General features: G+C 36.2%; 1 protein-coding gene across 1 annotated transcript in view; it reads right to left on the bottom strand.

Annotated features, from left to right (window-relative positions):
- Nucleotides 1–615: 615 nt before the first annotated feature.
- LOC121321612 (ly6/PLAUR domain-containing protein 6B-like) overlaps nt 616–23,778 on the bottom strand; it is a 36,125-nt gene continuing 12,962 nt past the window's right edge. Inside the window, exons 2-5 of the mRNA XM_041260619.1 lie at nt 2,577–2,698; nt 2,180–2,278; nt 1,706–1,836; nt 616–1,424 (exon numbers count right to left, since the gene is read on the bottom strand). Of these exons, the coding sequence (XP_041116553.1) occupies nt 1,254–1,424; nt 1,706–1,836; nt 2,180–2,278; nt 2,577–2,697 (522 nt within the window). The 5' untranslated portion in view covers nt 2,698 and the 3' untranslated portion in view covers nt 616–1,253. The remainder of the gene's footprint in view (nt 1,425–1,705; nt 1,837–2,179; nt 2,279–2,576; nt 2,699–23,778) is intronic.

Here is a 23,778-nt window from a genome sequence, read left to right as displayed (position 1 = left end):
AGAAATTTAAAATCACACAATTCGCCTGAGCTGTGTGTATAATCTCCAAAGTGCTTTCAATTAAAAACAAACTGTCGCCTTTTAATCTGTAAACAGGTGAGTTTCGCGTGGCCGATGCAGATCCACATTACTGAAACACATGAGCATAACAATAGTGTGTAACGTCTTCAGGTAAGGTTAAAAAAAAAAAAAAAAAAAAAAAAAAAAAACCACAACAGAACCAACATTTAATTTGAACATGGTGACGCTCTTAAAATATGTCATTAGGTTCTGCAGAGTGCTTTCGATTCAAAGGGATTGTCGGCTTTAATCTGGCCAATTATCATCATGTATGTTTTGCCTCATCTCAACTTAAAACTTTTAAAACTCACCATCAATAGCACGAAGAGGGATTTTTTTTTAAAACCCTACCTGAAGACTTTACACACCATAAGGCGTAAAAGGCGACAATTTGTTTTTAATTGAAAGCACTTTGGAGATTATACACACAGCACAACCCAATTGTGTGATTCAAAAGATTAAGGCCGGCTTTCGTCCCATCCCTTATATATATATATATATATATATATATATATATATATATATATATATATATATATATCGGCCATAGGCCTACAAAAGCAATTGTCAATTACAGAAGTAGATGCACCATCTACAGTTTTCATAATGGATGGGGTCGTTGATTCCTCAGATAGTAAATAAATAACTTTGAGGAAAGTGCAGAAAAAGTAATTTGAAGAAATGTGCATCAAGTCCAGAAGTCCTCCATAGCAACCAGTCCATCAGTCTTCACATGCTACATTTTGCTGGACTCAGCTTCCTATCATTGGATGAGTAATCCAGTGTCTCTTATGTTACTGTATATGTTGGTAATAAGCTCCTGACACCCAAGGCTTCAAGACGACTTGTAAAATGAATAGAATTTATCTAAAATAGCAGCCATGAATTGTTAACGTGCTGAGTAACAAATGTAAGACCCGCCGCGAGGCCAAATACGATTAGTTGACATTTTCAACTTCAATCACTTGGGTATTGTAACTCCTTGGTTAATAGCTAGTTTGTATCCTTCAGTGGTCATTTTTCCTGGATGCAGCCCTGATAAGGCTCTGTATAAGCATGTAATGATCCAGCAGTCCATACATTACACACCATGCCAAAAGTTTTCTTTCATACAGTAGTTTCTTCTTGGAGAGGTTTGCACGCACTGAAGATACTTCTCCTTGTTCTTGTGGACTCAAGATGTCTCATACATGTCACAACAGCAGCAAAGCAGTCAGAAATGTTAGTGAGAAAGCTGCTGAGCTCAACGTCCTACCCTTGTCCCCCGAGGAGCTCCGAGACTGCTTGATGACAAACACTGCATTTGTGTGATTTGTAGGGACCTCCACATTGCACACCATCCCCTCACAGCAAGAGATACATTCCTGAAATACAAATAAGGGAATGCTTGTAGCCTCATCACACATCACACCCAGTTCCCTTGTTTAGCTCTGTCGTTGTGATAAGTTAAACTCTTACTTCAGTGTTTATAAATACATGTGCCAGTTATCAACTCAAGGGCCCAATAAGGAGGTACATTTCAGACCCTCTGGTGATCAATTAATTCATGTTCCAATCTATACAGTCAAGAGGTTACTTTGAAAATACTATATTATAGAGCTGTTGAGTACAGCATGTTGATAAAAGATTCAAAACCTCCACTCACCGTGTGCCCAGTGTCCCTGTGGTGGCGGCAACCCACCGCGTGGCAATCTTCCTTCACGGCACATCTTTTGGTGACAGACTTGCTCCTGCCCTGGCTGGTAAAGTGATGCACCGTCATGCAGTAATTTGTATCTGTACAATATAATAAAAAAGGTTCATTGAAGATGTGGGGTTTAAGGTCTCGGATACATTTTAAATGCAATGGTGGTTAACTTTTTACTATGCTGTCAATAAAGGCCACTGGAACAGAGTAGTCAATACATGTTACGGATGACAACAAGAACAAAATAATTATGATATTTCCACACCTAGAAGTATTCTTGGACCCCTATTATCTTTTTACACATTATGTTTACACAATAAATGGGATTCATTTGCAAGCAATGCACAAAGTGGATATTTAACAGTTATAATGTAGTTTTAAGCTACATAATTACTTTGTCAGCAATGAAAGCCTGTTGTTTCTAACACTCACATTGGGGGCACCATTTATCCTCTGCCCATCGGTTGCAATAGTAATTGTCTGTTGCGTGGTCACAAGTGAAACACTTGAAGCTGTTTGGGAAGGGGGTTGCTGCCAAAGAGAGCAAGGGTGGATGTTATTGGTTGTCTCAACTTTATTGCCAGAGATCAAATGTTTAATTGGTTTGTCCTATTGGGTCCAATAGTCAATCTTTAGCACAATAGCACAAGTCAATGAGAGTATCATGATCCTGAAGAGATATGGAGGTGCCTGTATAGCCTTCTCTATGTCACACTTACATTTGTATTTGTTTGTACTGTGATCTACAGTTTCATGATACTGACATCTATAATGTTGTTTCAATATCATGCTAGATCTTCAAACTAGAGAAAAAAAAATCATTACTTACGATCGACTGGTGGGGAAAAGTTGTGAAAGTTGATATTTCTGGCCATTCCAGAGTCTGCCAAGATAATGATGCCAAGGACATGAAGGAGAACGACCCAGCAAGGGAAGCAAGAGAGCTCCATTCTGGTGTTACACAGGAATAGAAGACAGGTATGGTCAAGCAGCTATTGCTGATTAAAGCTCTGGCTGCACTTAAGTAATGTTTTAGTGTTCTAATTTGTCACAGCATTCTGCAAACACAAACAATAAATACTGTCTACAGTGAGCTTACACTATACTTTTGCAAGAGGATGAATGGACCTATTGCATTTGATCTTGCTTTACAATGCCTAAACATACTTGGTAAATTCAAATACCGTATGCTTCTACTTTTATTAAAATAGCATATCATGTTTTTTTCACTAAAGTTATGGTAATGTCAATATTTAATTACCTTTTCTATCCAAATAAACTACTGCAGCTTCCACTTGACTATCTAAAGAATTGCCCTTAATTATTTTTAAGCCAACCACTTGATTATCAGTTATCAGAACAAAAATGTACATAAGTCTCCTGAGGAGTTTGGTTAATTGAGATCTATTGCATCCAATCCTTTATTATGGTTAATTGGAGCCCTAAAGTTATCATTGTTGTTGAAAGCAGGATAACCATATCCTTCAGGTCACAATGGAAAAAGAGCTGTAGCCTCACTTTACATGCCTTCCATAAACTCCTCAATCCTCTGACAGGTAACAACAGACCAGGTAAGAATACAATGCCAGAAACAAGGGCGTAATCGATTTGGACAATTTAGAGAACAAATTGCTAAGGTCTTCCAAAGTGCAGTATTTAATAACAGAGCTGAAAATGACTATATACTTTTCCCCTAATCTAAGTCATCTGGACACAGATCAACAGAGCAGTAACTGACCAAAAAAATATAATAATGCACTGAAGTGGTTTCTAGTCTATACTGTAGGTTTAAAGTAATGGAGACAGTTAGACAATATTTTTCCTTGAATATTTTAAAAATAAGTTAGTTTATTTTGGTGCAAGTTCAGCTTAAAGTAAACTGTGATGGAACTTGGGATGCACTCACCTTGCCATTGGGTAGTTTTGAGAGAGGTGTCCTATTTATTTGCATGGCAATACATTTCATCTTAAAAAAACAGTTGCATGATGTGATCCCTGGCTGAGATCCAAAGGTTACCTCAGTACAGTATATCTGACACACTGGTACCTCCTAGCATGGGAAAGTAAACTCAGACCCAAGCAGAGACAGTGCCAGATAATACAGTGTATTACCATCAGCCTACAATTCTGACAGCACAGCATTGCTTTAAACTCTATTGAAAATCTTGTACAAAAGAATTGTACAAGATTTTTACTTCTTGTGTCTTCTTCAATACTATGCTTGATAGGTAGTATCAAATCTACATATACACAATATTCAGCCACTGTTTACAAATACAGCAAATCCCTTGTACTCTTTGTATTTAACAATAGGACATTTAGAAGAATTTTGAAACCTGCCCTGACTATAATGGGCTGTTCCAGCTTGGAATGGAGAGCTGTTCCGTGCATAGGTATTTGTGCAACGTTACACTTCAAGCATGCATGCTGGTTTTCAAATGAGCCACAGGCATAATGAAAGGAAGAAATAAGCACTTCACTCCAAAAGCCTGCAAGGCAGACAGGAGATTAGACAGGCTTTTACATTATTCTAAAACAAGTTTGTTAGTAAATAGGCAATATCCAGCTCACCCAGAGGGACAGAAACTCTCTGGAGCCGATCTGCCCCACGGACAAAGCCTGCGATTGCTAGTCTAAGGTTCACATCTGCTATCCCCAACACCAGAAGCTTTAAGACCAAAACCATAGAAATTGTTCTGTCTCAACCAAGACATGTACCGGTAGAAGCTTTTCTGAATAAGACCGGCGTAGATATGAGCAGAACTCTGCCCTTACCCAGTAAGTGAATCTTCTAAAATAAAGTAAATCAGGACACTAAGATCCATTGTGAAGCTTATAACATAATTCAGTATATCTTAGAGGTAGATACTGTAAGTTTGAGACTTGGTCCGCACCTTTCACAAATTGACATGTACAATTATCTGGAGCTCACATGGCGCCAGTGTCTATTTTAATAGTGGTGTGTTCGATGACTAACTGCTGTTCAGGACTCTAGTGGTCAATAAGTCATAAATTCCACCTTGGCAAGGCATTCTTTAAAACAGATGACTAAAAAGATTATGAGCAGGCCCTCATTTAGCTCTTGAGGGAGTGCTGAAAGCCACTCTGCAGATTTCAGGTGTATTGTTGAAAGAGCTGTGCAGGTGTTACGCATCACACCAGATTCAACACCAAGTTTCAAACAAAGTTGCCCAGGAAAGGGGGAAATAAAACAAACAAAAAAAGGAATAATTTAGTGTGATAAAAGGTTTGATCGATTGATGAAGGATATCATTATCAACTGAAATTTGCCTATTAAAAGCACCTAAGATAACTCATGCAATGTGCATCTAGATTAGGAGTTTGTTGCCAAAAATAAATAAACAAAAAAAAAAAAATCACAGAATATTTAATGTGGAAGCCTGTCTTATATTTTGCAAAAAATATAGTAGTAATAGTAGTAGTAGTAGTAGTAGTAGTAGTAGTAGTAATAATAATAATAATAATAATAATAATAATAATAATAATAATAATAATAATAAATGATTAATTATTTTCGTTGCTTGGCTTCTGTGTGAAAGCATACTTAATTGACAGCCGAGTATGTTTACATTCCCCAAACGTAGTTTTAGCTGCAGGGAATAAGCTTCCCTACCACCTTAAAAAAAAGACAAAACTATATCACATTAGAAGCCAATAGGGCTTATAAATGTCATCCTCAAGCTTTGTTAAAGCTCAAGAAGCAAAATAGAAAGGAAAATCTGTATATCTGTTACAGGCCTACTCACGGCATCTGAAAAGAAACAGAATACAGGTGACTACCTTTTTGATTCTGTTAATACTCTTAAGGCCACAGGGAAACTAAACATTTAAGCAGTGTGTGTAGTTATATCCGCTGTACAATAACGATTACAGTACACTACTACAGCTACTTGGAGCAGCCAGCCTTAGTCATGAAGGATGTCTTCAGGGCAGGCACACCCCCAAGACATTGTTCAGAGCCCAGTGTTTTCTTGCAGAGAAAGGCCAATAAAATTGTTTGCATGTTCCCATTACTTTTCTTACCTAAATGCAATTTCCTACAATTTAACCCCTCTTCATAAATACCAACGTGGGAACAGATACTACAACAGCCACGGCTAAACAAGACACCTCATTCCACATCCTTCTGCTAGACCCTGTTTAAAACTGTAGCTCTTTGTGGGAATGTAAAAAAAAGAAACTCTGTCCCCACTTTAACCACGAAGGCATGCATGGTTAACTATTGTTCTTGAATCATTGACTTTTTAACCTGATACAACAAGCTGTATTAAGCATCATGTCACACCTGAGTGTATTCTACTAACGATGTACAGTCAACCTTCTTTATACCGGCAGGTAAGGGCCGAGGGTGGCGTTATAGTGAGGGTAAAAAAAAAAAAAAAAAAAAAAAAAGAAAACACAAAGCAATTTCACAAAGCAATTTCACAAAGCAATTTAAGTTCAACAGCATTCTTTTTTTAAGCAGATAAAATATGTAAAGGCGAACACTTTTTTTTTTAAACAAAAAGTTAAAAAAACAAAAACAAATAAACTACTCTGCTGTTTACAAAACTGATGTTTTAGTTTAAGCCAATCTTCATTTGTGACAAACTTGCATGTAACAAACAAACCTCTTAACATACTTTTTTTTTTTTTTAACATTTACTGTGGTTTACAGAAGTCATGTATATTAGATTGTGTCAAGCCTTTTTCAGGTTAAACAAATCAAACCGTTCCATCAAGGTAAGCCATTTGTTTTTATACATTGGAATGTCTCAAATTGTCCTTCGATTAACAGCATATGCCTCACTTAGGCGAAAAAACACTGCAATGTCTTGCTGACTTACTTTGCTAATTTTGCCCTGGTGTTAAATGTATGGTTGACTCGCCATTTTGTACTTTGTTTTGCTGTGTTGATGACATTGGTATGAACGTTCAGTTAACAACTAATTAGGAAAGCGAGTCAAAGGTTAACTGCATAACTTTGTTGTTTTAATTGGCCATGGTTATTTCGCTGGCGTTTTAAAGAGGGAAACTACAATGCTTATATTTACGTTTGCTTGGCTGGGGAAGTTGGCGGGTGGCGGACAGCGGGATGGCAATATAACAGGTAAACATAGCACTGTTTTTATAACGGTGACATTTGTTCAGAGAGAATAGCTGGCAGTATGCAAGGGTGGCAGTATAACAAGGGAAAACTGTATAAGATAAATACATTTGCACAGAAACCTAACAACTGTATGTTATGTCAGATATCTCCTCATAGTTTTGGCCAAAAGTCTTTTCATCACCTAGAATTTTACAAATGAGACATAATTAAAAAAAATAAAAACGTTGTAATCAAACAAGCTACAAAATGATATCGCAAAACTATTGCATGTTAGATTTTGAAATATCAGATTTTTCAATTTCAGTTTTTCGTTAAAGTACATGGACAATTACAAAAGCGGAATGTAATTCAATATGGTAAAGTAACATTATTCAGCAGGTTTCATTCCAGTTTATGAAGCAAAATTTGTTAATTCCATAGGTTGATGCAAAACATTTGGCCACAGCTGTAGATTATTTCCCATTGCCAAACGGTTTGGCTGTGAAACCCCAAACACTGACCCCTCAGTTACAGCAGAATACAAATTAGTTTTAGGATCCTACAGTGTGATAAGAAGTGATTTCACAGACCCATGCTGTTGAAATGGAGTTAGAGTTTGACCTCAGATGGACCTGAAATAGCCATGTGTAAATTGCCATTTGCTGCTATATGTGATGGCACTCCCTGTGTAAGGCCAAACAGCTTTCAAATACTTGGCTACAAACAGAAAAGACAGCTGAATTTTTCTTAAAATGTTCCAAACATTCAAGCGGTCTACTCCTTACACTCACCACAATGTTGTTTTTTTTTTGTTTACAGTTATATGTGTATATATACTGTTCACAGTACATTCATTATGATTGTAGATATATGCAAGTACAGTTAGACAGACATGTAAGACAGACAAGCAGACCATGTTAATCAGACATGAAGCTTTAGTCCTACCTTGTTTCAAACTTGCTTTGGCTGCCTTGCTCTTTTGCGAGCCACTGCTCTGGGAGTCTGGACAGTCTAACTGCTTTTCATGCTTATCAGCTTCTGGTCAGCGACCTCAGTCTTGACACTTTGCACACCACTGCTATTGGCCAACAGGTGATAACTCAGACAACTCCAGGCTGTGTGAGAAATGGTTTGTAAGCAGCCTTCCCTGCCTAGGCAATTAGCATTGGCTTGTACCTCCCAGTTTACAGATCTTTTTACCTGTTGGGGAGGAGTTTGTGACGGGTGACTAAGAGCATTAGTTAAACCATTAGGATGCCCAGCACAGTAGCCCAATTAGAATTTCTTTTCAGCCTAAGGTTACTGTGCAAACAAATAAACACAGACAACTTTGATTAAGACATGTAATGTATTATTTTTTGTTTTCTGTTTTGAAGTTTTTATTACTCTTATGGCCTGATGTATCATGTTCTTTACATCCAAATGCAATTTGTATTTTTTGTTTTGGTGAAACTAAAACTGCCACTATTAAATAGTGAGTAAGAAACAACTCAGAAGTGTATTTAAAATGACTCATAAGTGAGCCATTTTTATAAGCTGATACTTATGTATTATTAATAGTTAGATTTTCTCTTTGTGCAAATTTCATTTTGGTGTAAAGACCTTGAGAAATGTGTACCCTAACCCTGAACCTTCTATAACAAAACAGATTTTCAAGCTGTGAAGTTTGAAAAACAATGTATTTTTACACCACACCTACTGTACATATGGAGCACAGCAAACAGTATGTTCTTTGATAAGATAACCCTTACATGACTATGGTATTATCTTAAACTTAGAAAAAGCCAACTTCAGCTTGTGCAAAGCAGTGCACAATTATGAATCTAATATATTGTAGAATGTATAAAAAATAAAGAAAAAGTTGTCCTTTCTTAAAAAAAAAATTCCTGACAAAAGAACAAAACAACACAAAACTACCCAGCACAGTATCGAGCACAGTGTAGCAGCGTGTTTGACATTGGCTGTTTTGTTTTACTAAACAGCTCAACAATACAGCCAGTATGGTTTTTTCAGAGACCAGGTTGGCTTTTTCCATATAAAGTTTGTTACTGCAGCTATGTTACGTGTTTTTGAACAATATTTTTTGTCATCAGATATTACTTTTTCCTTTTTATAACATAATAGGTACTTAGAGGTGCAACATGAACCTCTAATGACACACAGTGCATCAGGAATCGGAAGTTCTTTTCAGCCCTCGAATTGGATGCCTATCATGAGTGCAGAACCTTTTCTCCTTGCTAGGAGATTACATTAGAGGTAGCCATGGGAAAGGTTTTAGAGAAAATACATGGTTATCAGCTGTATATGCCAATATAGGTGGTGCTCCTCCTCCTTAAGAAAGCCAAGATATCAGTTATCACCCCAAGCTGACTTATTCCTGGCTTCCATCACTTCACAGACTGGGGGCTCATTTCGAGACAACAGAGGAAAAGAAAAGAACAGAGAACATTTGAAGAAAATTAATACCGCTTACATATTCCCCCAGGATAATCAGAAACACAAATTGTCCTGCTTTTTTCTCAGCCTTATTATATTCAACCTGAATCACAATCCTCCTATAAGTGCTCCTTTCAGATGATTGTATACATCAATGACATCACTAACACGGTTGGCTAGGGATATTTAGTTCTCATAATACTCAACAGGAGACAACTATTTAAAAAAAAAAACAGTTCCGTCTTTAAGATATCAACTCACAAAGAAAAACTTGTCAAATGAATGAATTCAAACATTTTGCCTAGATTCTTAGGGGTCAAGCCTAAACAAATCCTAGCAACTATTAAGAGCAGTAATTATACAGTAAGCCCCCTTTTTTGTTACACAACTCTGTAATAAAAACCTCAAGGGGAAATCCAATAATGGACTGGTTGGCATACCATGCAACTCATTCCCTTCAAAATGGTTTTAAGAGTTAGTACGATTGCACAGAGCCCCGTTGGGAAGTCACAGGAAGAACCTGAGCTTCTGATACCCACAATAAGACCCAGACACAGACTGCCACCTCCTACCTAACAAGACTGCACAGCAAGCGACAGACTAATGACAGAGCTCTGAAAGGTTCACAGCACAAACACATAACTTTGTTTTGGGAAGTTTCCAAAAAGTTACAGCTTGTTTTATATATATATATATATATATATATATATATATATATATATATATATATATATATATATATACACACACACACATACACACACACACACACACACACACATTTTTGCGTGGGCCAGTGTGTGTCCATTTGTATTCGATTACAATTAAATAATGCAACGTCAACTGATCATATATACATACACTAAATGAATATATGCACAAACAATTTATTTTGCTTTATTTATAAAGTGTTTGATGGCTGCAATTACCTTGATATGGTTCACTTTAAAACCAGCTCTGAATCTGAACCCTTCAGTTGAGTTTCAGTCTAGTGACAATGTCTAAGACAGCTGTTTATTTTTTTTTTTACCCGTTTAGACCTACAGAGCAATGGAAACCCTCCAGCACCTGATCCTGCAGGTTTAAGAGACGACCCCTCTGTATATTAAATATGACAACCAGTCATAAAACATGAGTGGAAGTAAGAGGGCAGGTCATGAATAAGCAAATCTTTAAATAATAATAATAATAATAATAATAATAATAATAATAATAATAATAATAATAATAATATAGGCAGATACGTTGCTGAGAATTTGTACCATTAGTGATGAAACTTCTAAAGCTCTGTAGAATTCAAGCAGATTGTGATGTTTTCCGGGTGAAACCATTAGTGAATTGGTAAATATAAAACTTTATGTAAGGGTTTACATGGATTTAAACTTCACCCCCTTCTTTAGGTTATTGTAGAGAATACAATGAAAGCAAGGACGTATGAATCTGTGAAGCTATCGAAACAGTTTGGCATGAAGTCTGTGTCATATCTATTACCATGCCGGAGTAGGCTAGAAAGAAGCCTGTCCTCCTTCTGTCAGCCCCAGGTGCTGCGCTGACCCAAAGGCCCCTTGCCATGCAGGCACAGAGCACCTGGCATTATCAGCTACCCTCTTGTTTATTTTAACAAAGTTCCATAACACCAAGTGAAGTTCTAGTACTGTCTAACCAACAAAAAATAAATACATAAATCCTGCCAACAAGACCCACACTCCTCAGGATTCAGTGAATGACACTGGCGTGACTGATACTACAGCTATTGATTTCCATGGGATTGCTGTGCATGCATTTGTACGAAAATATCGTTGAAGGACTGTTTGCTGAAATCATGCATGAAAGGTTTTTTTTTTTTGTTTTGTTTTTTAACGCAAATGTATGTCACTGACATACATCCCCCAGCCATAGCTGTAAATAAAAAATTAAAGCTACCAATAAAATTACCATGATTTACCATTGTTCTTCACAGAACCCCCCCACCCCCCCACCCCCCCACCCGACTACTGAATTGCACTAAAGAATGTCCAGCATGACTCAAAAATCATAACGGCTTTCATGTATCTGTTCATTTACAAATACAGCATTTTAAATTAAGCAAATCACACCACAGTAGTTCATTCCAGAGACTTACATTGAGCATGCCTCTTTGGAATTTCATTTGTAAAATAAAATTATAAATTGAACTTAAATAATAATAGTAATTATCCCAATGATACTGTGCACTACAGTCCTATCTGTTGTACTGAAAATGGCTTTTTAGAAGTCATCTTAAAAACTTGAACTCGGTCCACACTTAATTTAATTTGCCTCTGGGTCACGGTTATCTAACTTCAATCAGATATAAAATATTTTATAACAAAAAGGCCTTACTGGATTTTAAAGACACAGCAGCAGCATGCATAGGTGTCTAACAAGCGAAAATGTCTTTTAAAAGACTGTATCATGTTTCTGAACATTTCAAAACAAACAGTAAATCACCTGCAACATAGGAGTCCAGATGCTTAAGCTCCACATAACATTTTAAACATCTGCATTGGAGATTGTGGGTGGAATCAAGTTACCTGGATAGATATCTGTATCAAAACCCATCACAACAGTTTTCACTTACTGACGTGACTTTACAACCCCGAGCTCTTAAACAATCCACAAATCAATCCCATTTTTTTACACAACTTAACCCTGATCACAACAAAACCAAAAAACTAAGAGGAGAGCAAATTAGTGCATGCTGAACAATTTTTTTGAAAGTATTAGAATTTTTCTAAATTACAATAAAATTCTAAGTAGTAACAATTGTTCATTCTTTTCTATTTCCATTGGGTTTAGGAAATCCTGTTGTGCTGCTGATGGGAAGGTTGACGGTGGATTGTAATAATGGGATTTGGAGGTGTAGAATTGTTTTGTTAGTACCTATTAGTATACTTTATCATAACACAAATAGAACAGTTCCCTAACTACAAACTACTTAACCATGCTGAAGGGACGTTCAGTATGAGGCATGGCACAAGTATTCAGAATATTAAGTATTCAGAATGCTAGAATATTCCAAATGCTCTGTGTACATGCAGGCAGAATCCTCGTATTCCTTTCATATTCTGCGTTTACATGGTAAACGGAATATTAATTTTATGCCATTGATGCATGCCTACCTTGTTTCTGACTCTAAACCAAAAGAGTGCTAATTGTAGTGGAATAGTATGTTATTTATTGTGAAGAGCTGGTGGTGTGGACGTAGTTCTGTTATTTGTTTTTTGAGATATGGAATCTGATTTTTTGAGTGTGTAGGTGCTTGTGGGTCTTAATTCAGTGCAATGTGTTCACGCAGACATGAACGCTTTAATATAACAAGGAGACAGACAGATTGAAGATGAGTTGCCCATTTAGCCAACAAAAGTATAGTAGAACAATAACCATAGCAAATAAATAAATTAAATGAAGCAAATATTGTGTGTCTCTCTCTCTCTCTCTCTCTCTCTCTCTCTCTCTCTCTATATATCTATATATATCTCTCTCTCTATATATATATATATATATATATATATATATATATATATATATATATATATATATATGCTGCTTACCAATTTATACAGCGTTAACCTTTATAAAGTTTTTTTATGCACGTCTCTTCAATTTTGTAATATGAGTAAAAAGTTGTGAGTAAAAACACATCTTTTGTCCTTCATAAGACTGAAGGAAAAATGGATAGATTCACCTTATTTCTGTTCTGTTTTTTTTTTTTTTTTTTTTTTTTTTTTTTTTGCTTTATTAGTACTGTGCTTTTAAAACTTTACATCGATGACGAACTTCATCCACAGTTCTCTCAAATCCCCATTCATTTTTCCACCATCCTTTTAAACACTTCTGCACATCTCTGTTTCTTTCCATTAAGCTGCTTTACGACTTTAAATCCTTAATATAAGTGATGTTTCCTCATCAGACCAAAAGTAGCTGTGTTTCCTCGCACGTGCCATCATGTTTACTGCTGTGATGTTTCGTGTGTGACATGTGCATGTCCTGTCGTGGGTTACGCTTCCTTCAATATATATATATATAATATATATATATATATATTATATATATATATATATATATATATATATATATATATATATATATATATATATATATATATTTATTCAGTATTCCGAACACTAGTGGAATATTACTGGCCATGTAAACGCACTGAATGTCATCTTAATTACCCAAACCAAATCGGAATCAGAAATCAGAAAAAAAGAAAAATAAAATACACAGGAGACGGAACTGCATCAGCCAACTGCTGCAAGCAGGACACCACCTTAAGTCAAGCCTCTGGTCACATGATTACCACCTGACTCACACTTTATTGGGGAGTTCCAGATTTTTGACAGGCAGGACAGATTAGCCTTTTTTTTTTTTTTTCAAGTACGCACATATCTTCCCTTGAGTATTTGCTTCTTTTGTGTTTCTGTAAATAACCTGTACATTAAAGGGAAGGGAGGTAGTTTGCCCATTGAGTAATACCATGTTATTCTATTTACCTAGTCGATAAGATTAAAACCTTGCCTGTGGAGCTGTTTTAGTAATTCCAAAGCTTTCTTTCTAGAAGATAGGTGCAGAGGTTGGAAATGTATGTTTCCTTAGCCTGAAAGCTAACAGTGTGAGATAAGCGTGGAGGATGGAAAGATACATTATTTTAGCCTAAAAGCTAACAGTGTATTCCAGCACTTTCTGACTTAACCTGAAAAATCCCAGACCAGCCACTTGAATGCAGTAACTGTCAATACTGTATAAGTTCATGGTTATTTATTGCAATCCTGAAAAGTAAACTGTTATAAAATGAGCTGCCCAGAAATAACTTAAAGAATGTACAGTTCATACACACCTGTGTAGCTGTTGATCATTAGCCAAATATGAAACATATTCCTCATAGTCACATAACTGTTCACATCAAGCATGCATCCGGGCAATACGTTTGACAATGATGAACAATAAAGTAAAAGTGTGCTGGTGAAGTAGTTACTTGTGCTACAGCATCTTGAAATACTCCAAATACAAACCTCCGACTCAAAATCGTTGTCCACTTGTAAAAAGAAGAAAAATATTTGGAGGCAAACTTTGTCTCAAGCGGCAGTTAATGAGAGCACATGGCAGTACCTACCATGCACTCTCATTATACGGAGGGCAGTGAATTACAGTAGAGAAGGGTCTTTACACATTGAAGTACAGTTTACTGTCAACATGGCCTAATCGTGAACTAAATACGTTTGCGAATTATCATATCATGAAATAATTAGCCATTCACCATCTAGCAAATTCACAAGGAATGGTAAATTAGCTTGATTCCATGACAGCAGCAATAATAATATTTACTGAATTATGTACACCCACAGCTTTGTAAGTACAAAATAATAGTTGTTGTGCAAGCATGAGCACACCAAATATTGTTTAGCAACTAAGGGTTTGTCTTATTTGTGGTTGGCGTGATCTTTTAGGAAAGAGCACCACTTGGCACAATACCCCAGGCTTATAAGGCACAGGTTGTCCATAGTGGAGACTATTAATAGTAGGAAATTCTGGGTCAGCTATCTTTAGGTTTGGGGTTGGAAAGCTCATATATTTTCAGCAGCACAAAAATGCGACTAATTTAACAAGGCTAATGAAATAAAATACTACTCCGATAGTTAGGGTTTTATTTGGTTCCATTAAAATATTTCACGTTCCATCATTTTCTTTGTTAAAGTTACTGTTCTTTTAACCCATTCTTTCAAACAAGAATTTACACTAAAGTGATCATTTGTTGAAATGTACACAGAAATAGCTTTCTAATAATGGATTTTCATATTCCGAAGAATTAAAAAAATAACTATTTTATATATCGTATTATGCTGAGTCCCGTCCCGGTTCGAACAATCGTCCCACCCCAACTTTTAGCTGAAAGTCACATAGAAAAAAAACTTCCTAGAAGTCGTTAGCTCTGTGCACTGAATGATTCAGGGTTATCTTCGCTTCAGATAAAGAAGATGTCGAGTTTGGTAGTGTAGGATCAGAGGATACAGGCTCTGCAGTCTGACTGACTACACTTTCCTGTTGTTACGCTACAATTCATATTTAAATTATTTATTTTTAAATGTGTGACACAGCAAGTAACTCAGGCACCATTTTTTTGTAATGAACATTTTTAATGCTATAGTGCTACTCTGGATGATAATTTAATATTTCGGGTTGTTTTCACACTGGACACTGCAAATTCTTACTTGCATATATTATGTAAAGCCCTTTATTTTAGCGGACTGAAAACGTAACATGTTAATATATTTTTTAAATGTTGAAAGTTATTTCAGCATTTTTCACCTACAAGTGTGGTTTTTCATGATGTGGTTTTGTGCTGGACACCAGTCATTAAATATGTTAACTACACTTCTTGATTCTTTAGAATGATTGTGTGCTGTGCTCTACCTTTGAATTTTAAGCATGTCTAATTATAAACGTAATCTACCAAATGATGAAAATACTCCCTCTGCAATAATGCCGTAGTTTCGACCCTGTCTGAGTCAACGCCCCCCACCCCTCGACACAAACACACACACTTTTGCCTTAACTACAATTGTACGACCCCTGGGCTTTGACTCGGCAGCATCCGGTATTTATAAAAAATGTTTTATTCAGCAGAGGTGAGCAACATACTAAAACAGCCATACTGATGTCTGTTTTAAAAATAAAATCTAAACATTTTTTAAAATCTAAAATATGTATACTGTACTGTAAATAGAGGCATATTTTTTTTAGATCAATGAACTGTGTACTGTATGGCTCAAGAGCCATCTATTGCACTACCCTATGTTCAACTGCTCTTTCTTTTAAAACAGCGAAATCCTCAAATTGGATGTTGGCATAATTCTTTTTTACAAGGAGGCACTCTCCTATATTTTTTTCTTGGTTCAGTTTAGCCTGTTTCTGCCTTTTGAGTAAAAAAAAAAAAAAACAGCGCTTAACTGCCTGGTTTTACAGGGCAATTTAAGAAAACTAGCACCTGGAAACTCTTAAATGATTATTCTAGCTGTAGCTAGAGCTATGCCAAGCACGCCATGAAGACAATCTGTCGGTGTCACCGCTGTTTTGAAATTGAAAAGTTTACATAAAGGATCTACAGCTTATGTACAAAACAATATGCTAAAGTTCGCAGTTGCTCAAAATATCTGGGTAATATTAATACAGACCTGCAAATGTTGCACATAACACAGACTCTTGATCTTCATTTTGCTTGGAAGGGTAGGGTTGGGTTATATTACACATTTCCATAGGAAAATCTTTCTCATCAAGTTCAAGCACATGTGGCAACAACAGAGAGTAGTGGGAGTTTGTAACCTACCCCGATCAGAACTCATCCAGCCCCATGATTTAGAAAAGAAGAAATCTGACCCCAATTTATCTGTGCAGGCAGGTTTGCAAACTTATGCCTCTTTTCCACTGAACAACCTAGCAGTGCCGGGTCCGTACTGAGCCCTCTCGGTGCGGTTAAGGGGAGGCTGGGTTGTTTTTCTACTGCAGAGCCGAGCCATGCTACTGACCTCACACGCAATGAAAGACAGTTGTTAATAATTATTGTTATTAATTAACTTGGTTTGCCAAAACATGCGCAAACAAACTGTTCAAAAATTAACAGACCAACGGTACAGCTGCATCTTGTATCGCTACATTTTGTAAATATATTTAGGAATGTCTTTATAAATCAACAAATTTGACTGATTATATCAACTTATTTTGTTTGACTATATTTTTGTAAATAAGTTTAGAATTGTTTTATTTTCGCTTTTTTCTTAATAGTAATATAATAAAGGTCAAAGATGAGAAATTTTGAAGCATTTTGTGTTTTTGAGTGTGAGTTAAGTGTATTGTACCCACGATTTATGTCCATTTGCATCAAATCGTCAGAAATTTGGGTATAAACTCTCATTTCTGATGCACGACTCCAGATCTTCCTGAAGTAACACTTCTATCTGCCCACAGAGAAACTAGAGCCTGCACTTCCTCAGCAAGGCTGTACTTTTCTCTCATCACACTCGCTGCCTGCCATGTTTGTTGTTTGTCTTTCTGGAGTGTACTGACTGATGCAATGTAATGATGAAAATCCTTAACCCTGCCCCTGGCCAGATTCAGATGTCTTGTGAGGCTGGAGTTTCACGGTCTGGTTCTCGCTCGGCTCTACAAATAGACCGTGGAGAAGCACTTGTTCCCGTATCGCACCGAGCCCTTACAGTGAAATGTGTCAGTGGCCGTAAATGTGCTGTAAAAATTGGACGGCACAGATTAAATAAATAAATAAATACATAAATAAATACATAAATAATTTTTGAATGGGGCGTGGGGGGTAAGCCATCTATCTATATTGGTTGGAATTTCTTGTGTTGTTCTTTTGTATGTATTTTAGTATGTATGATTGTAGGCTACAAATACATGTTTGATGTGTCATTTGTGTTTGCAGTTGTTAGTTATTGTACATGTATACCATGTATGTAACACTTCATTATATATTTAAGCTTTTAAAATTACGGTAGAACTCCCCAGACCAATACACAATTTGTGTATAGTTAATTGTTCAGTGAATTCCTCTAATCATGCATTTTCTCAGGTACTGTTTGCTCGCCTCCTCGATAAATAAACAGAACGATAAATGAATAGAAGTAGCCACCAAACACTTACAGTATTATAAGATGTTATAATATGTGCATACAAACTTGTGACAGTGAGAGTGTACACTGTACATACAGTGGGGGGGGGGGGGAGTCTGACAATATTACCAATATGTTAGGCAAAATCCATGTCAATGATCTCGATCACATTAGGTATTGCATTCATGTCCGTGGCAATATCTTTTGAAAGCAAGCCCCATATTGCACTTTTTAACTATTAGACAAAATGTTTCAAGAATACTTAACAGCTGCTATTAGAACCATGCTGCATGATGTGTTTATTATTAATAGTGTTCTAATTAAACTATACCAAATCACGTTTTTATTTACAACGAAGGGAAAACATGTTTTTGCTGACTTTTAATATTTGGGCGACACAGTATAGGTTACCTTCATTCATCAGTTTTGAAGTATTCTGTAAATATTTCGTCTAATAGTTAAAAAGTACAATGTGGGTCTATCAGGTCTTGTTTTCAAAAAAATAATCAGCATGGACATTACATATAAACCAATGGAATATCTTGTGTGTATGTATGTGTGTGTTATATATATATATATATATATATATATATATATATATATATATATATATATATATATATATATACACACACACACACACACACACACACACACACACACACATATATATATATATATATATATATATATATATATATATATATATATATATATATATATATATATATATAGAGAGAGAGAGAGAGAGAGAGAGAGAGAATGAATACATGCATGTCTCCAGTCATATGTGGTTTTCACGATCACGTCACATTAAGTTCTAGCCAAAATAGTAGATATTTATTACTACCATTAGTCTTATCTTTTTGAAGGTTACAAATTGTTAAAGCAAGTGAAAAAATCTCATTCATAACCACTAGTATATAAAAGTCTACAATACTTTCATCACTACAAATACTGAATTGTCTAGGTAGTCTGTGTATTGTCGGCGTCACAGCCACGGTCTGTTAAATTTCTGTTTCAAGGTGAGTTATAGTCTTTTGTTAATTAAAACTCTCCTTTTCCAAGTGCAAATTAACTCCTGATAAATGATGACAATTAACAAGAATTTGCTTTTATATTCCCATAAAAGAAGCACTGCTCGTTAAGATAGTAACATTATTTCGGAAATCACCAAAATCAATGCTACATAACGATTTGTTGACTAACATTTAGTTATCATTTACAAACTTTTGAAAATCCTGCCCCGTTACTAACTCATTGAACCTTTCTCATGAGAAGTTAGCTTTTTAGTTGAATATCTGCAAGTTAAAACAATTGGTGAAAGGTAAAGCTGTTCATTAAAACTAGTTAGGGGTGCTCTGGAGTCTGTGACAGTGCAACACAAAGTAGACGTTCTCACAGCTAACCAATAATGGCAATTCCTTACGACAGGAAGAGAGGTTATGGCAGATAAAAACTCTTCAGGTTTTATTACTTTTTTGTCCCCAAGCTCATTCCCCCTTGTTTGTTAACCGCAGCTCTTCCGAATCAGCTGTAAAGGACGCATCACAATCAAACAATACAACAGGAAAGAAAAAAAACACTTGCCTTTGCTATTGTAATGAGAGGCTTCCCTGCTGAGCGCGAGTGTTGATTTGAGTGTTCACTGGAAACACTGTTGTGGGTGTTGCTGCTAGGAAGCTTTGTTCACAGGCTGGCTGACACACCACGTCGACATGAATAAGCATATCAAAATTCAGAGCACTTCTTTCAGTGAATATGAATATGTAAACAAACCACACAGACATGTTTTAGATGCATAATTGGCAGATGCTGTAGCTTTTTACTGGTATCCAGGTATTTCAAATATGTGTCTTGCTCGTAATAAATCTGTCAATGAAGGCTTTATATTTCTGACAATTTTTGCATTATTAATATTATTACCACACATATATTTGTTTGTTTGGGTTTTTTTTTTGTTTTTTTTTTTTACTTTTTTTTACTGTTTACACTGTGCTAAGATCAAATGTTAAGCTATGATAACCTACTGTGGTGACGAGTCCCAGTCTTTTCCTCTCCTCATCAAGCAACTTTGCCTTGAATTAGCATGAGCCCGGCTCTACAATGAGGTCCAGCCACTAACAGCACTTTGCCCTCACACTGCTCTCGCTAGGTAATGAAGTACAGTACTGCCCTTGTTTGTTAACAGAGAAGGCCTGTCACTGGAAGTAGATAAAAAGATAAAAAGAATGGGTTAGAGACAAATCAACTTCTCCTTATACTCAAGAGCAAATAACACAGGCCATATAAATCAGTAATGTTTAACAGCTGATACATTGAATATTTTTTAAATACTTAGATAAGGAGGAAAGCTTGAAAACAGTTTGGAATAACGCAAATACCATTTAGTTACTGAAAGATGCAGTCTGCACACCCAAATGTTCTTTTAAATGATGTTTCTGGATCACAAAAGTTATATTTATATTGATTATTTTGCCAATAATAAATCAATAAAACTCCCAACAAAGCGAGAGAACTTCAAATGTTGTAATAATATATTATAATAACGGAAAGATCTTTAAACAGGTACAATTGAGGCAAATGTTTGTTATATTTATAAAAAAGAAAATAAATGCCCCCCCCCCAATAAAGTAACCTATTAATAACCACCTACTATACAGTGATGTATGTAAATACAGTACAGTGCTCCTTCCTTATAAGGCAGTCATGTCCAATTTCCATTCCATTACACTAGCACTTGTATTTTCTTTATATGACTGAACACTAAGTGCTCAGTCTCTGTGGTTCCTGACCGCAGCATTATAAAGGGTGAGCACTGTATACATATATAATGTAATATTGGAATGTGATATATGATCATTGTACACTTCCCTATTAACAGTTTCTGACTCTTGGGGATGAATCTCAACACCTTGATCTACAAGTCTTAATTATTATGCCCTGCTGAATTGCTGCTCTGCCCAACTGAATTACCTGGGAATGTTCTACAGTTTAAACAAAATAACAAAGAAAGCACAGAAGAAATATGACTATAATTTAAACGACAGTGTTCCATTTCTTAACCGCTTTGCTTCTCAAAGATAGCTTACTTAAATCACGGGATGCAAAAGAGCAGCATAGCTTAACTTGTCTTTATTCGTTTTCTTCCTAAAATAGGATTATCTCATTACTGTCATCCTGCCACAGCAATATAAACAATGGCCAATCGCCCTAATGATACTGCTGTAGGCCTAGTGCTGGCAAAGGAGGAGAAATCTAGAAACAACACTGCAAGCTCTGCAACCAATCTGTATTTTAATAAAGAGCGCCTTTTGTTGGATCAATAATGTCCAGAAAGACAATCTGCATATGCAGCTGATCCACTTAATGCTTGACTAAAGTCATTTTAATAATGGAGTTTGTCTTTAAAGTGTTCTGCATCTTTTTCAAACCACCTGTAGGGCCATGAATCTTATATGTGTTGAAAACTGATGTTGGTATTTCACCATGGGCAGTTATTGTAACGTGGAATTTGGCACAAAAAATAAAATATAAAACAGAGAAAAATACTAGTGCAGGTATGTCTAATTAATGTTACTATGCATGGATGTAGCTTTCTATTCAGTTGCACCTTAGGACAAAGGGGAATGTTTTTACTGTAAGCGATCCGCTAAAACATTCCATTGTACACACCTGCTGACACGCTACTGACTACAGTAACATGCTTTTAGTCACAAAGTTTCATTTTACTACACTTACTGCACTTTAATTCCCCCTGTCACTGTTTTAAAATAATACATAAACCATGTTGACTGGGATCATTCCAGTCATTGCTAACACAGTAAATACAATATGACAGAACTGTCATTTCAGGAATCCAATTTGACCCAATTGCATGGAATCTGACAAATGACTCTGCTATTAGCATCCTTGAGACTCGAAACCTGAAAAAGGTTTCAATAACACATGTTAAAAAGAGGGGGAACTTAAAACATAAACTTGGCGTCACAAACGTTGGTTCAGAGAACTGCAAAGTGTAGAACACACATGATGAACCTTTACTGGTAGAACCAGGTAAACTACACTTTGGCTCACTGGCATAAGTTGCCAACCCTGACAGAGTCAAGTACCTTTTATATAACTTCTTAAAACATCCTATACATTCTACAACAGGACAAGCCACTTGTCTGCTGAAAGCAATTCAGTACTGATGCTTCACAAGTTATTCAATGGCATAATATTTTTTTTTTTCTGTGCACAACAGGACACTGCCACTAACACTACCACCCCACCCAAGTATTATAATCATAAAGCACATTCTAATGTATTTGTCTAATCTATGTCACACCTGTAGCTGTAAATTTAAATAAATGTATGCATCAACTGGCAGGAATTGACATTCAGTCAGCAACGATCTAACACATTAACCTTTGATAAAAGGTCAGAGAAAGAGACCCCATCTATCAAACCTATTGTCAATACTGGTCGAACATTAACCACTATGGAAACACACAGTATAACCCATCATACATATGTGGCACAGGTTGCTCTCTGGGTAACTTTATTTCCAGTTCTATTTACTTGTGTGCTTGATGAGACAGGACTTCCCCTGAGCTCAGCTGAGATGAAGAATTTAATTTTCAATTTTTAAGAGAAGGTCAGTGATTTTCCATGATCATTTAGGAGACAGAATCTCTAAGTCTGTCGACTACCTTTTCAACTTATCAAACTCTAAAAAACTTCACACTTAATACATACTAAGTTCTTAAATGTAATTTGTTAACAATTCACTCTCAGCACATGTCACAAAAAAGAATGCATATAATATTGGAACTACATTAAAATATTTATCAATCAAAAGTTGCTTTACATGTTTCCCAAGTAAAGGCTTGACATGTTCAGCTCTTATAGATCACACATATTAGGAACAGGCATAATTCCCCCAGTTATCCTAGGATCATCTTATACTTGCAGAAATGCCAGTACATTGTCTGAGTGGCCAAAGATAGGGTTAGATCCATGCAAATAATATAATGTGCTATATGCAATAAACAGTCAATGCTGGAGCATCTTAATACATTTCTCTGATGAAAAATAGTAGTTTTCTGCTGTATGGAGAATTCCCTTTGGCTCATGACAACCTTCAAATCTGATTATCAGATCTGAATATCAGATCTGCCCAATAACTTCTTAGCTAGGATAGTTCTGCAGAAGATTTTACAAACACCAAAGATGGCAGTCATTTTTTAGCCTACCCTAGAGACCACGGGAACTTTTTATAAAAGCAATTTGGAAAGTATAATTTTAAAACAATGCTTACCTGATGTTCCTTTAAGCACAGGTAATCTTTATAAGACCAGACACCCTTTCTGACATCGTATTAGCTGACCTGGGTATAAATGCCAGCTGCTCCTCCAAAAACAGATAGGTCTTCCACTCTGTAACAAAGTCGTCTTCCTCTTCAAATTGGACTTAATACCCATTGGATAAAAGGAAACCCAAGTCCTGCCTTCATCACCTGGCACCACCTAACCCCCACTCCCCTTTCTAACACAACTTTACATCTTCTGCTTAAATGTACTGACTGCTCCAGCACCATCATTACAAGAAGAGGTAGAGATGAGATTGCCTTAACTGGAAGCCTGATTACAAAATGGAAAACCTGAAATAAACTGAGAACCATGAAAGTCACCAGCATTGCAGGTTTCACTCCACACAAGTCTTCTCTTTGTGCCAGGCCTGACAGGAAACGGAGATGCTTTCATTCATTTGCTAATAAACAGGTAAATCTGGGCTCTGTTTGCTCCAGTGGCAGCCCCCTCCAACTCCAAAGACTGGGCACATGGAGAGGCCTTTTGCTATCAAGCTTGATCTTAAAA

The sequence above is a fragment of the Polyodon spathula genome, chromosome 10, assembly GCF_017654505.1.
Source record: "Polyodon spathula isolate WHYD16114869_AA chromosome 10, ASM1765450v1, whole genome shotgun sequence".
In the NCBI taxonomy this organism is placed as follows: domain Eukaryota; kingdom Metazoa; phylum Chordata; class Actinopteri; order Acipenseriformes; family Polyodontidae; genus Polyodon; species Polyodon spathula.
The sequence above is the reverse complement of the archived record's forward strand: the minus strand, read 5'-3'. Positions and strand labels throughout refer to the sequence as shown.